The sequence below is a fragment of the Carcharhinus amblyrhynchos genome, chromosome 28 (assembly GCF_965287045.1).
Source record: "Carcharhinus amblyrhynchos chromosome 28, sCarAmb.v2.hapA, whole genome shotgun sequence".
Classification (NCBI taxonomy): Eukaryota; Metazoa; Chordata; class Chondrichthyes; order Carcharhiniformes; family Carcharhinidae; genus Carcharhinus; species Carcharhinus amblyrhynchos.
The window spans coordinates 21,693,570-21,709,121 of NC_137351.1; the positions used below are offsets into that span (position 1 = coordinate 21,693,570).

At 41.7% G+C, this 15,552-nt stretch overlaps 1 protein-coding gene across 4 annotated transcripts in view; it reads left to right on the plus strand.

The window, feature by feature from the left end:
* Positions 1–15,552, plus strand: part of nedd4a (NEDD4 E3 ubiquitin protein ligase a) — a 132,415-nt gene that overhangs the window by 38,909 nt on the left and 77,954 nt on the right. For 2 of the 4 annotated variants that reach the window (XM_080214337.1, XM_080214338.1), the window contains exon 5: positions 5,404–5,457. In XM_080214337.1, coding sequence (XP_080070463.1) covers positions 5,404–5,457 — 54 coding nt within the window. Of the gene's footprint in view, positions 1–5,403; positions 5,458–9,937; positions 12,001–15,552 lie in introns of those variants that run through there. The other 2 variants (XM_080214335.1, XM_080214336.1) reach the window with 2 other exon arrangements.

The window sequence follows — 15,552 nt, forward strand, 5'->3', positions numbered from 1 at the left end:
GATGGATATTGAATTTAATATGGTGCATGTTTTCAGCTTAGCAACCTGATGTGGCCACTTTGTATTTCATTTGGAGAGAGTGAAAATTGAAATGAGACAAATTACTTGCAAGTATGTTGGTAAATGTTTGCTGGTGAGATTTGTGAGGAGTAAGTAATGTAAGCTACGTTGTCACAATCATTTTTAGTAGTAGTACAGAAAACTAAGTCAGCACTGAAATAAAATCCAAATAAAGAATGAATGAGTGTATGGTAAGATTGAATTTTTTGCCATAATTTATTGTGTACTTCATATACTATTAAATATTCTACTTTGCAATTTAAAATTTATCCCTCTGCCAAGACGGTCCCAAAGTCTCTCAAGTGCTGAGAGGAAGGAATTCTCTGACCTAGCATGTTCCAAAAAAGCCCTTTGGTATGTTCGTTTATAGAGGGCTGCAGTTAATGTTCAGAAACTCTGGATTCCTGATGTTGGTTGAAGGGGCTGTGCGAAAAAGGGAAAGATGTCCAAAATGAAGTGCCCGAGAAATCAAAACTTGGAACCAACAAAGTGGATCACTTGGCTATAGAAAGGGGAATAAATTAAATTGACTTGTGGAAAACCATAACAAGAAAATATCATGCCCTGAAACAATGAAGCCTCTTTATTTTGATAAGTTTAATGCCATGCCATGAAGAACTTGGTGAAAGTTTGTTTTCATTATGTTACTAAAGCCCAGAATTTCTCAATTTGTACTTTTCTTAGGCAGTTTTTATGTGTGTTTTCCTAATAGTAGCATGTCCTTTATCATATTCGTGCGCTAGAGCATTGATAATTACCAGTGTAGAAGTTTTGTATTTGCTATTATAAATTTTCTCTCTGCAAATTCTGCCTTATATGCCCAAGCAACTTTTATTCTGTTTTTAACCAAAACATTTTGTCTTATGAATTTTATAAATCTTTCCTCATCCTTTTTAATTTTTCTAACTGTTTTGTTCTGTGCTTTTAGTTTAGTGATGATGGAGTAGCATAGGGCACTCAAAACACCCAGCAGAAATTAAAATCTTTTCTGAGCAGGCAATGTTTGTCAGTGCTTGGTTCCACATAACTACTTAATTGTCCCAAAGGGCAATGTGTCTGAGCTCTTTGTGTTTATAGGGGAGTTGTGTCATTGGCTGGGGCATAGTTGAGGTGGGGTAGCGGAGGATTGAGGAGTTTTGCAATGTCTTGCACACAATTGGAAATCATCTGACCATTGTGGCCCCACCCCCAACAGTGACGTACGCATCGTGGCGGAGACAATGTCGGTAAAGAAAAGACTAGGACTTCACGTTGGTCTACTAAGCAAAGTTTCATCATCTTTAGAGCCCTCCCACAGAATTCAGGAGTGTTTGCTTTCTGAGCTACCCTTGTGCCCTTTCCAAGAAAGTGTTCACCTTTACTGGATAACACGTTTCTGCTTTGTAAGACACCAGGAAAGGTGCTCTTGTGCCCCATGGAGTAGTCAAGATTCTACTTGCACTGCTTCACATTCTCCGAGTGGGAGAGCTCTTGATGGTTTCGAAGTCGGTTGTGAGGTAACTATACAAGATGTTCCATCACTGAGGGAAAATGAGCAGGGTGTCAGAGGAATGCACCCACAGGAAACTGAGTGAATACGAGTGCTTGAGACAGAGCGAGCTTCCTTTACCACGAACCCCACTTGTTAGTAGCTGAAAGCACTTAATCCAATATGAAAGGAACTTCAACATAGCTGATGACCCTCCAATGGTTGAAAATGCACCAAAATATAAAATCTGAAAACAAACATTTCAAAGCTTTTATTTAGGTTGGCCAAATTTCAGAAAATGAGCAAGCAAATTTTAATTAAAATGTAATTTTTAAAACTTTTGCCATTTGAATGTGGAGGAGGAACTCAAGCCTATTTATTATTCAGAGAGCAGTTTATTGGACTTCTAGACAAAGCAGCAAAGCATCCACCAAGCAGTAAATAGCCTGGGTACAGATTGATCCTCAATGCATTACAAGCCTGGGAAGGCAGAGCGAGATGTTAACAACTCTAGTTTTCGGTACTGCACAAAACAGTGACAAGTGCTCAGAACAACAGATAAATTTACTGTGTGCCAGTCTAAAGTAGGGCAAGTGTGAAAAGGGCAACAGGCTGCAGAAGTATGTACTATTGAAGTAGCTGGAGGTGAAGATGAAAAATTCAGTGATTTGATATGCTGAGTACCAATGAAAGGACACTGAATCAAATAGGGCTGTGAAGTATTTGACAGGACAGTAGGCAGAGGGAAGTTGCTGTTGAATCTTAGATCAGACCAAACTTAAAAGGATACACATCAATTCTAGCTAATCAAATTGAGAAGAAAGGATATATTGAAGGAAGGCATCATAGATCTGTTTGAATGATTCATGTTTTCAGAGACTAGAGTTATATGAGAGGTCTGGAGAAATTGGAGCTTTTTTCTGCTGTTTGAGGGTGACATTTTAAAGACCATGAAATCATAAATAGGGGCAGGCCATTTGGCCCATCAAGCCCACTCTTCCATTCAAAACGATTGTGGCTGATTGAATTGTGGCATTAACCCCACACTCCTGCTTGGCCTCATCACCTTCAACTCCCTTTTTGTTCAAAAATCTGTCCAGCTCAGTCTTGAATATATGATCATGGACAGAATTTTGTGTTTCCCAACTGTCCGTTATTCATGTTTTGTATGAAAGTTGTTTTTTTACCCTAGGAGTGAATGTCCAAATTTAAATAAGGCCAGCAGTAGACTTTTCTGTGAGTTTTAAAATAAAGGATGATATTTATTATTCCACATGTGTCCCAGGGGTTTAAAGCCTGATGTCTCACTCACGACCACATCCGTGCAATCACTCACAGAACAATTAGATGAAGAATAAAAAATAAAGTAAAATTGTCTCAGTTCTTCTTTCAAGGCAGGCATGTTGTTTCTTAGATGAGTTGATTAAGTGAAAGTCTTGTAAGCAGAGTATTTCCAATAAGCTGTAAGATCTTTGGTTATCAACTTTTCAGGAGATTAACTCTCAGATGAACTTGAAGTTAGAGCAAGTTGGGAAGAGACCTTCTCCCACTTTCAAAGTATTGTTGTCTATTATCTTGACTGCTTAGTTGACATGCAGCTGGTTTGGCTTACTTGACAGATCTCTATCTCTGCAAGAAGCCTTTTCTGTTTAAAAGCCAACAAAGCATGGTTGTGCTTGTCAAGTTCAAAAGTCTTTTGTTCACAACAAGGTGGTGTGTTGATTACATAGCTTGTGTTCAAAATTCGCTTCAAAATTCATCGGGCCTTACTTGGATAAAGGGTCATCATAAGTTTGACAGGATCTATTTCACATTTGTCAGGCACATATTGAATTTCAATGTTTCTGCTGTCCATAGCGAAACAGAAATAAGATTGGGCTGGGATACTGTAGTTCTTTTTGGACTGTCCATCCTTACCCAGCTGGCTGTGAATGTCCATATTTTATTGGGTATTTGCTTGAGACTTGAGATTGCCTGGAATCTAAAATGACAAATGTTGCATGATTTTCATCTTGCCTTTTCACTGATTTTCTCATGAACTTTAGCCAACGTTGTCATCTTGCCCTTGTAATTGCCTTTATTTAAGTTCAAGACAATAGTTTCAGACCTAGATTTCTCGCCCTCAAATTGGGAAATTCTAACGTGTTATGATCACTTTTACCTAGAGGATTCTTTACAATAAGATCGTTAATTAATCCTATCTGATTAGACATTGCAGTTGTTAAAATAGCCTGTTCATTGTTTGATTCCTGATTATATCGTTTGAGAAAATTATCTTAATAAACTCGTCCCGTGGCTACTTTTGCCAATTTGATTCACTGATCTATATGATGATTTAAACCTCCCTGATTATGGCAGCACCTTTCTTTTTACAAATCCTCATTATTTCCTGGCTTGTATACTCTGTCCTTCACTTTAGTATCTGTCAGGGAGCCTATAAACCTGTCACAGCAATGACTTGTTTCCTTTCCTATTTCTTATCTCTACTCAAATGGATTCTATGCTTTGCTTCTCCAAATCAATATCATTCCTCACTGCCGTACTGATTTGCATCCTTCGTTAGCAGAGGTACCATTTTCTTTCATCCTGTCCTGTCATATACCATTGGAGTATTCAAGTCTTGGGCATGGCCACTTTAAAGTTTAAAAATTATTTATCAGTGTCACAAGTATGCTTACATTAACATTGCAATGAAGTTACTGTGAAAATCCCCTAGTCGTCAAACTCTGCCTGTTTGGGTACACTGAGGAAGAATTTAACATGGCCAGTGCACCTAACCAGCACATCTTTTGGACTGTGGGAAGAAACTGGAGCACCTGGAGGGAACCCATGCAGACACGGGGCGAATGAGCAAACTCCAGACATGCAGTGACCCAAGCCGGGAATCGAACCTGAGTCCCCTGGTGCTGTGAGGCAGCGGTTCTAACCTCTGTGCCACCATGCCACCCCATGCAGCAATTATTAAAAGTGGACGAAAAAGAAATGAGGAGCGCAAGTTAAAATTTGAAACATTACAATTGAAAAAGAGAAGTTAAAAGCAAATTTGAGATTAATATCAACAAGCTTTTTAGCTCAGGTGATTAATATGTAGAATGAATTTAAAATTTGATAATGGAAGGCAGAGCAGTGAAATAATTGGAAACATTTGGAATTTGTAATAAGGCAAGTCAAAAAAAGTCCATGTGCTTCATTGTATCGGTTTTGCAATAACAAATCCTAGTTTTCATGTGAATTTTTAGGGAAAGGAGGCCAGATGCAGTTTCAATTCTAAATTGAAATCAAAATTAGAATTTGGAGACTGAGTCTTGGAGTGAAAGTTAAACGTTATGACTGATGGAGAGTGTTTGGGGCTGCAAGTGGCTACCCGAACTTAAAGTTCCTTTAATATTTCCACTAAAATGTTTGATTTTTATGGAGTTGTTTAATATAGTTCTTATAAACCACTGCGTTAGTGGAAAACAATATCATGGGCAGGATTTTTCTGCTGTGCTTCCCCAATCCTGGAAAATCCCACCCGATGTCAATGGACCTTTGCATGGTCTGTGACCTGTCCACTATGATTCCTGTGGACAGGAGAATTCCATCCCAAGAGTCCCTACATATTTGTTCTGATTAGTGCCAGTGGCTCTTTTGCACTTGGGGGCAGGTAGTTGCCTACTTCGGATTGTGTTAAAATAATGGGAGGCATTTAGCCAACTCACCTGACTTTTCTGAGGAACAGAAAGCTACATTAAGAGAATTGAATATCGTGTACTTGCATGATAGAACTAAAACGCATACGCTAATCCTGTTAAATTACAGCTTTGGTTTGACTAGTGGAGGGTAAAATCCTATGTCCTTTCTCATGAGATTTTTATACTTATTTCTTTTGCTAGGTTCAGCCAAGGCAGCATCGGATTCTTTTTGAAGTGTTTGATGAAAACCGCTTGGTAAGTATGATGCACCAAGCATGACTCTTATCAACTGGGAATATTTACTCTCGTGTCAAATAATAGCCATAATGAAAGTGTTGCCATATGTAATGTTGATAAATCCAGCTTCTTTGTGCAAAGTTGGGATGACATTGTTTCAACTTTGCTTGCATTGTCCTGAATAGGAGTACATTAGGAGTTATCATACTATGTAAGGTTTGACTCAAAATATTGAATGTGTGTGAAAGCTCTGCATCTCATGGCATTGTCTCCAAGCATAAACGTGATAGTATTTGGTCTAAAGAAAAATGCACATTGTAACGGTGAATGGCTTGGCATTGAAGTTTGTTTCTCAGTAAATGATTTAAAGCAGGCAATTTGATTAAAAAGGGCTAGCTATGTTCTGCTAACGTTGTTTCATTCCTGTGTGTGGCTCTGAGTTGTTCAACTTGTATGGCAAAGAGTGTGCTGAAGATCTGTACCCTTGTGGTCTACAGCAGCTTGCTAAGAGGGGTTCAGAATTAGATTGGGTGACTTGACCCTCTGGTTTTCTACAATTTTCTGAGGGGAAGGGTCCAGCTTCCATTTTGTGCTTCCTCACGATGGGAAAGACTGCAAGTAATCCAGCAGCTGACATTGCCACGCATTGAACTGTTTTGGCAATAATTGAATTTCTGATTTGCTGCCATAATTTAACTTTGTAATGTAAGTTTAACTTATTATCATTTTGTCAGAGTCTGTTAAGGTTTGTGCATTTCTTTCAGCGTTCGAACAACTTATGTTTTCAGAACGGTGGCATGTTGTGTTGCTCCATTTTGAATTGCTTTGTTTTCTTTTAAAAGAAAGTATTCATTCCAGCATCTGCGACGATGTATTTTGTCATTGGCATTGCAAAGTTAAATCATAATGAATGGTGATAATGAGAAACTGGAATGGCTGCAAATATTCTGATTCTGTACACTGTTCAAAAGGCTGAGCTGGTCGGTAGCTGAAATTCCTGCGTGTTTGGCCGTCTGGAACTTTATTTAGGAAAAATCCTGGACTTGAAAGGCATAATGCAGATTTTTTTTCCCCCACAAAGAGGGCATTGTTCTATCCAGATGCATTTTTTTATATAAATGTTTTTGCTATAAAAAAAATTTAACCAAGTATTTATTCCGTACAAAGAGCCTACCTATACCTCTAGTGCATGCTGTTTGGTTAGGTTAGCTATTTTGTTTGCTTTTTGACTGAGTGCAAATTGAAATGCTCAAAGGACCATTTTTACTTTTATTTGCAGTTCAGAATAACTTTCCCACTTCTGTGCAGTGGTAAAAAATCTCCATAAAAGACATCTGTTAAAATGCCAACAGTAAATGGTGCAGTTGTTACAGCTTTTTATTATAAGCAGCACATTTTTCCATTGTGTAGCCACTTTAATCCCCTGAGGACATTGAGATGGCCATTATACAGTTACCAAACACTTGCTGTTTGGTTGTGGAAAAATGTTACACCATTTTATTTCATTGGTTCTGCTGAATGACCTACTATTCCTGCATAGCAACTTGCAAACTGTTGAGTGCTGGGTTAATAAGGTATTATGTAAGGTTCTAACTAGAATGTGTGAAATGGCGAGTCATCTTGTGTCATGGTTACATATATTAAAATGACAAGGAACCTTCTTTCCCCTCTTGCAAGGCTTGGAACTCATCTTTGCAACCTTGCTCAAAGGAAATTTTCCCCATCTTGTAAACTGTATGCAATGTCCCAGTCTGTGGTGTTAGTGGAAAGCACATGTACCCAAACCTTTTTACGTGGTGGTGATATAGGATGGAATTCCCCCATCTCACCCTTTGGCCTGGGAACTGAGTGGAATGGAGAATCTAGCAGGAGCCAAAAAGTCAGACACCTGCCACTGTAAAATCATGTTGCAATTCTCCCAGTGGCAGATTAATGGTGGGTTGGTCTTCCCACTGACTGGTGGTATGAATGCTCATTTGCATCTCATGAATGGTTATTAAAACAGTTGCTAACCAGCATCCCATTAGGCCTCATAATCTTACATGAAATGATATTGGTCTAAAATTCAATCTCTAAAGAGTGGGTTGCGCATGAAGGTCCTTAGTTCACAAGAGACTGTGGTGACTGCAACACAGCTGTTGAGCTGCAGTGCTCCTGATGTGCTGTTTACCACTCTGCCAAGGTAGACTGGTTTCTGCCCTCCATCTCCATGCCAAGCTGGTCTTCGTGGACAGCACCATGCTGCTGGACCCATTGTCCCTCCTGTGTCAGAGTCAGGCCAGTACAGCACCTGGGTTTGGGTAGTAGTACAGTGTCCTCCTTCCCCATGGTGTGTCACACCAATATCTACGTGGACAGCAGTGTGCAGAGGGATTCTTGCAGTCATCACGACAAAGATCCAGAATTGGACTGGGGGTGGAGTGTGAGGTGTCACAGGGTGACAGTGTGGAAGGAGAGCTGTGCAAGGAAAGGATGGCGGGGTGAGGGCTCACAATGGCAGACAGAGGGGCAAGGAGGTGGGTGAAGACAACATTGGAAATCGCAGGAAAGATCAAAAAGAGGGAATCTAGACCTTGGCAAGTGCTTGAAAACTCACGGATAGGGGGATACCCCATCATTTCTTATTCATTCATCGGACATGGGCATCACTGGCTGGCCAGTATTTGTTGCCCTTGGAGGGCATTTAAGAGTCTACCTCATTGCTATGGGCTTGGAATCAGAAAGGGCAGACCAGGTAAGGTTGGCAGGTTTCCTTCCCTAAAGGATATTAGTGACATTTACTGTAAGGTGATGCACAAAGACTCCAGCTGCAGTGGATAGACGTCCAAGTGGGGCATGGGAACATCGCAGGCAGTGGGCTTGGGGGAGGAGGGTGATTGAATCGAGGAACAGAATTCTTCTTGAGGCTGCTGGCCATTTTCCTTTGGGTCTGACTCATAGAACACTACAGCACAAACAGGCCCTTCGGCCCACAAGTTGCACCGATCACGTCTACACCTACTAAGCCATAGACCTATCTATAACCCCCAATCCCATTAGATCCCATATACTCATCCAGAAGTCTCTTAAAAGACCCCAGCGAGTTCGCCTCCACTACCACTGATGGCAGCTGATTCCATTCTCTCACCACCCTGAGTGAAAAACTTACCCCTAACATCTCCTCTGTACTTGCTTCCCTGCACCTTAAATCTGTGTCCTCTCGTAGCGACCATTTCAGCCCTGGGAAATAGCCTCTGAGAATCCACCCTATCTATTCCTCTCAACATCTCATAAACCTCTATCAGGTCGCCTCTCAACCTTCGTCTCTCCAGGGAGAAGAGTCCCAGCTCCCTCAACCTATCTTCATAAGGCATGCCTCCCAATCCAGGCAACATCCTTGTAAATCTCCTCTGCACCCTTTTAATAGCTTCCACGTCCTTCCTATAGTGAGGCGACCAGAACTGCACACAGTACTCCAAGTGGGGTCTGACAAGGGTCTTATAAAGTTGCAGCATTACCTCCTGACTCCTAAACTCAATCCCTCGATTAATGAAGATTCAGTGACACAGGAGGGTCCATGGGTCCAGCAGCATGGTGCTGTCTGTGAAGACCCAGCTTGGCATGGAGATGGAGGGCAGAAACCAGTCTGCCTTGGTAGGGTGGTGAACAGCACATTATTGCCTGTGACGTTCCCATGCCCCACCCCTATCCACCGCAGCTGGAGTCTTTGTGCATCACCTCCTTGCCCATCTGCCTGCCATTGTGCATGGTCTGGTGAAGGCAGATGGGTTGGAGAAAGTGATGCAAGTGTGCTGGACTGGTGTTTAAATATGACACTGGGATGTTTGAATCTGTTAGCTGGCAGTGAGTGAAGGAATCTGCTGCTGGTCTGCCAGATGAGTGAGGACAATGACCCTGTGCATAAGTGACGAGGTTCCAAGTACAGAATCTGGTGCGGGATCCTGCCGTGCTGACCAGTGAGGAAGGTGCCACCGAGGCTGCCCACACTTGAGTCTCAATAATGGAAGATTTCACCCATAGAATCATGGAGCAGTGCAGCACAGAGGGAGACTATTTGGCCCTTCGAATCTGTGTCAGAGCTTGCAGAGAGCAATCCACTTAGCCACAATCTAGCATTCAGGATAAAGCATTTGAAAAATGTATCCTCATAAAAATAAATTACTTATTCAGTGCTTTTGAATCTTTGCAGCTGATTGGAAAGCCACAGGAAGAAAAGAATGTAACTCCTCTGGCACAGTGATGCGTTTCAAATGTCAGGATGTGGCATTTCTGTGTACTAAGAGAGAGGTTTTTCAGTGTTAGCCACACTGACTTGACAAGCACTAACAGTCCAGTACCAGCAGCATTTGGGTCTAGTGGGAGTCTAATAATAGTTTTGTTTTTGTTTTAACGGGGATTTTTTTTCAAACTGCTTTTAAACGGTTGTTTGTTTGTTAGATTTCAATGTGTCCAGCTGTAGCAGAACTTGAAAACGTGAGTTCCAAAATTATCTGCGCAAAGCCAATTCTCTCTCGTGTCACTTTGGAGGACGGTCGAAGGCAAATTGTGTTCAATTGTGAATGCAAGGCTGTGAACCACTCTCTCTCTCTCTCTCTCGCTGTTATTAGCAGTAGCTTCCTGTCTATTTGCCATATCCCAGAGGTTGAACATTGTGGGTAACGCTCAGGAACCCCCTTTGATTCAAGAGTGTGTTGGATGTCGTTCTTTTAAAATTTCCTGTAATGCAATACTATAGGGTAAAAATACAATGTTGGTCCAGCGTAAGAAGAACGTTTGAAGCTTTCTGGTGCCTGGAGGAGTGCTGGCCTGCTTGCTGGGGAGCGAGATGTAATATATGAAATCGAAATGCAAGGAGATGTTGACTTTGGGTTAGATTCAGTCATTCATGCAAGTAAAGGAGGTTTAATTGAAGCAAGGTTTGGCTAGAATTCCAACAGTGTGTAGCAGCTGAGCTGCTTGTAAAGGTTTGCAGAATTTTCATTGCTGTGGAAGAGAGCCTTCACTTCAACACCGTTACAGACACTCATGGATTTTCAGACTTGGGGGAGGTATTCCTGCCACCGCGGTTTTGCCGCGGGATATTTCTAACTTCCCCAAGCTTAATAGCCCTGGTCCAATAATGATTGGAATGCTGCTTGTCACTTCAGCTATTTCTGCTTATCTGCAGCTACTGATGGTGACTGTATCCCGAGTGACGGCGCTGGCTGGGTTTGCCTTCAGCTTTCGCTGCAGAATGTGAGTTTTTAACCGGCTCAGATTCATTCCAACCTTAGGACCAGGGGGAGAATGGCCCGCCGTTTGCGATTGCATTTTGCAACCAGAAGGAGCAATACTGACCCGCTGTCTGAAACCTCAGGAGAGGGCTTGGAGAGCAACATATGTATGACAGTTGAGACTGTCCCAATAAATTCAAGAAAGAATGTTCACCAAGTGACGACGCATGAGCCTGTGGCGGTGCAGACAGCATCACAGGATGAACGTGTCCTGCAGCGCAGTTCTTCCCTGTTTATACCACAGGTTAGTAACAGTGACCATCACCGCAAAAAGAGCTCCACTCTGCAAATATCGCTCCAGTCCAGTGGACAGTGCGAATCCAGTGCCAACAGCAGTGGCAGTGAGGGGGTTGCGCGTAACGCCAGGATTTCTTTTGACCAAGAGCTTTTGGAGTGCACAGTGGCATCCACCAAAGCCTCGGTGAAGCTGAGGAAGTCGAAGGTGCCGTTGAGACGCTGTTCCTCACTGGTGATTTTCCCTCAGAGTCCGTGCAGCACTCCTCCAGCCACACCAACCAGCCCTGATCCCTTCCTAAGTGGAAGCAGCAATCCCACATTAAATAAATTCCTTCCTTGCTCCCAGGAACCAAGTGGAGATGAAGATCAGGCTGGGTCTAAATCCAAAGAAACAAGCACCTGTTTTGTTGCCACAGCAGTTAATGGACTGCGTTTATCTAACCCAGTTTGTCCCTCCAGTGAAGTTAGAGACATTAAGTCACTTTACTGTAATGGGCAGCAGCCTGGCAAAAACCGAGCCATTGATTACGGTGAGGAAGAAGCGGAGTGCCGGGGCAAAGTGAAGAAACTGCACAGACCTTCAAATAACATTCTGTATTTCAATTACCAAAGAGCTCAGGCGCTAGCAACGGAGACCAAGGAAGGACAAATCCACCCTGAATCATTCGTGAAGGAATTTAAGCAGAGCTCTTTAAATACTGGACATACACGACATCACCCTATCAAGTTAATAAGGAGCACCTCTGTATGTTTGCCTTCATTCAAGCATTCAGACTGCCAAGTCAATGTTAACGGGGTGGTAGAAAGGGAAATTATAAACGAACAGAACAAGCGCCCGATCTTTCAAAGGAGCCATTCGCTGGAAGTTCCCTGCCGGCTGGTTTCCAGTTATCACTCCAAACCTAAACATTGTTGTTCAAAGGTCGGAATGCCTCATTTGCAAATTCATGTAGCTCCCAGATCAGAACAAAAGATCTTTATTTCTGAAGGGGAAATGGCTGGAAACTACAAAAGGGAAGGTGTCGGAACAGTGTGGGGACAGGACTGGAAGGTAAACGAATTCATTGAGTTGGTCAGACGGGTTACTGGGAGTTGTGAAAGCGAAGTTTTATGTTGCAGCTCTGTACCTGCCTGAAACTTTGACTTTAAGTAATATCACTTTGCCTCCTGTCCTTCTGACTTGTGGTACCAAATTGTGGGCAGCGTCCATTGAATTAATATTCGGTTTGTTTAGCAGGATGTGAGTGGTATACTAGAAAACGTAGATAATCCTAAAATTAAACTTCCCTGTTTTTTTTAACTGGTTTTAAAATGTGTTGCAGTAATGATCGCAGACAGTTGTGGCTCTGTGTTGGTTGCTCTTGAGATTTTAATTAAGGACAATCTAATCTATTTAATGGCACTGGTCAGATCTGTAGTTAAGGACTGTACATGCGGGACTTCAGAGTCTTTGATGCATGTTGTAAATTAATATAAAATTGTTTTGAGACCAGAGAATGTCTCTAATAGCTGTTTGTTACTGTCAAGAAAATTTGCTCCACCTCCTGTAACTGATTTGGGTCCTGTTTGGTTTCAATGGGTCCCTGTTAGGGAAGAGATTTAGTTTAGGTCGATGTCTCTTCGCAAAAGTTAGTGTCCTGAATCAGCACTTAATGCAAAAAAAGCTTTTGCATGTTTGGTCTGTACAATCAATCCAGAGTTCAGATGTTTTATTGCTGTCAAGTGGCATCTCTGGGTGAGAAGTTATTTATCCTGTAAGACGCGTGTGAACTTAAAAATATTCAGGTTTTGCCACTTGCAGTACAGCATTCTGGAAAGCACATTGGCTGAATCGTGTTTATAATGAGATAGATACCACCATTTCCGCAGTGTCTTAACACAGCGTTGTAAAATCTCTGCTATGCTCAACTAAGAACACCATATTGCAATCTCCATTTAAACAGCTTGCCTGATGATGCTGCAATTATGTGCACATTAAGCTTGAAGTGCTGCTTAATGCTACACTGGTAAATAATTATGCAACTCAGCCTTCAAGTAGAAAAGTGTGTCCTTAGCAATATGCTGTTAAAAAAATTTTAAATCTTTGGTGCAGTCTTGAATTAGAGGTAAAGTCTGTTAGACATGGTCATGTTTGGAGTATAAAAGCAAGTCATTCCAGACTGAAGCTGTATGAGAACCTTGAACCTGTTCAATCTATCCTGATTTTTAAAAAAACCCTCTTAGTTTTCACGTGAATTTATTGCATTATTTTACTTAATGCAGTAAACCCACGTGTTGACTTTAATTTGAGGAATTATTTGAGTTGTTGGAATACGTAGACAGTTAGGTTATCCATTTTGTTTTATAAGCTGAATCAAAGTTAGGCTGCCTAAACATAGCAGAGTGTAGACCTGATTTAAATATGTTGCTCCCAGAATATTTCATCAGACTCCAGAGAGTCTGGCCTGACATGCTGTTATGGAAGATCTGAGTTCAAATATAACAACTTGATATTAGAGTAGTGGTGGTCACTGTCAGCCATCTGTACATGGCAGACTTGAAATTGGATCAGCATCCTGGTTGAGTTCTGTTGTGCTTGCAGACGTGAAAGGTCCACATGTTCCTCTTTCGCTTGGGCAGTAGACTTCAACAAAGTATCAGATGTCCTGCTAGCTATAATTAACAGCTTGTTAAAGGCTACTTTTAAAATCTAGGCAGGAAGGTTTAACAACAATTTTATGACATGTGCACTGCCCTCCATCCCTTTGAAAAATCTGGATCCTAATTTCACATTTCTAATAATAATAGACAAAAAATAGGAGATTGGTCCATTGCGAGGTTCATAGTTGTAAATTTCCAAGATTAATCATTTAAAGGTCACCAACAATTTTACTGATCAGTTGCTGCATATAATTGGATGTTGCCATCATCTTGCAGGGAAGACCCCCTCCATGTCAAATCACCCTGTGAGAAATTCTCATCCTAAGTAATCATTCCTGACTAGCTTTCCATCACGCTATAGTTTTATTCTGGGGCATTATCTTTGGATATTTTCTCGTTTTATTAGGAGCAGATTAATCTCCTGCATTAGACAAAGACTATGCGAGCATTGCTGGCAAGGCCAGCATTTGTTGTCCATCACTAATTGCCCTTGAACTGAGTGATTTGCCAGGTCAGTTTAGAGGGCAGTTAAGACTCAACCACATTGCAGTGGGTCTTTGGTCACATATAGGCCAAACCAGATAAGGATGGCAGATTTTCCTCCCTGAAGATCATTTAGTGAATCAGGTGAATCTTTACAGCAATTCATGATCGTTTCACGGTCGCCTTTACTGAGACCAGATTTGTTAGTTGATTTTTAAATTCCATCAGGTGGAATTTGAACCCGAGTCCCCACAGCAATAGCCTAGGCCTCTGGATTGTTCTTCTAATCACATTGAAACTATAGCACCAGGTCCCCAAAAATAAATTGTATCATCTTTACTGCTTATCCATCATCAGACCTACTAATACAAGCAATCGTATCCACCACTTTAAACGTTCACACTCTCTAATACCAGCATACAGTGGCAGCAGTATATACAATCTACAAGATGTCCTGCAGCCAAACCTCCTCTGACAACCTGCGGCATCTACAACCTTGAAGGACAAGGGCAGAAGGCAAAGGGGGGCACCATGTTTCCTTCTAAGTCACACACCATCCTGACTTGGAACTGTATTGCCGTCCCTTCACTGTCACTGGGTCAGAACGTGGAATTATCTTCCTAATACAATAATGGATGTCCTGACCCCACAAACTGGAGCAATTCCAGAAGGCAGCCAACTTCTCGAGTACAATTAGGGATGAGCTGCAAATGCTGGTCTTCAATGCTCACATTGCATGGCTGTCTTTTAAAATGAAAAGTGAAATGATCGGAAATGCGAAATATATCTTCAGGTTTGCATTAGTAATGCTATTATGCCCCAGTACATGTGTAATCAATGGATATTGCTTGAGTGAAAATTACACTTTTATTCTTAGGCGTTAGACAGCACTTCAACTCTTTTTTTTTGGAAAGCATATTATAGGAGTGGCCTTATTTGTTATGAGATAATGGATGGAATTTTCTGGCTGCGCTCGCTCCAAAACCAGAAAATCCACCAAGGTCAACGGATGTTTCCATGGTCCACCGCCTCACCTGCTCTGATTAACCGTGGCAGGTGGAATGGGAAAATTTGCCCCAATATCTCTCCTGTTGCAATCAGCATGACTTCAAGACCTATCATTTCCTTTGACTAACTGAGCAAGACTGCAAGTTACTCATCAGATATTTGTCAAATTACAGTAACTGAGGAGACTAGTTCTTCACATCTGTGGTTTGGCTCCCATTTTCTAGGGTGAATGCCCTACAGGAGCACTCATGATGGGGTGTTTATTCGGTCTGTCACTGCCACTGTCTCAAACGGTGTAGGCTACAATTTAAGTATGGAGCAATGCTGACTGCACTGCAGGCGAGATTTTCTACTGGTTGAGAGGACCGTGAAGGGCAGTCATGGTTTAGCTGGCAGAATAAAGAGGGGCATTGAATGATTTTAATGAATGTAAATGCAAGGTTAACTTCAGCCCACCACTGGTGCTAAACAT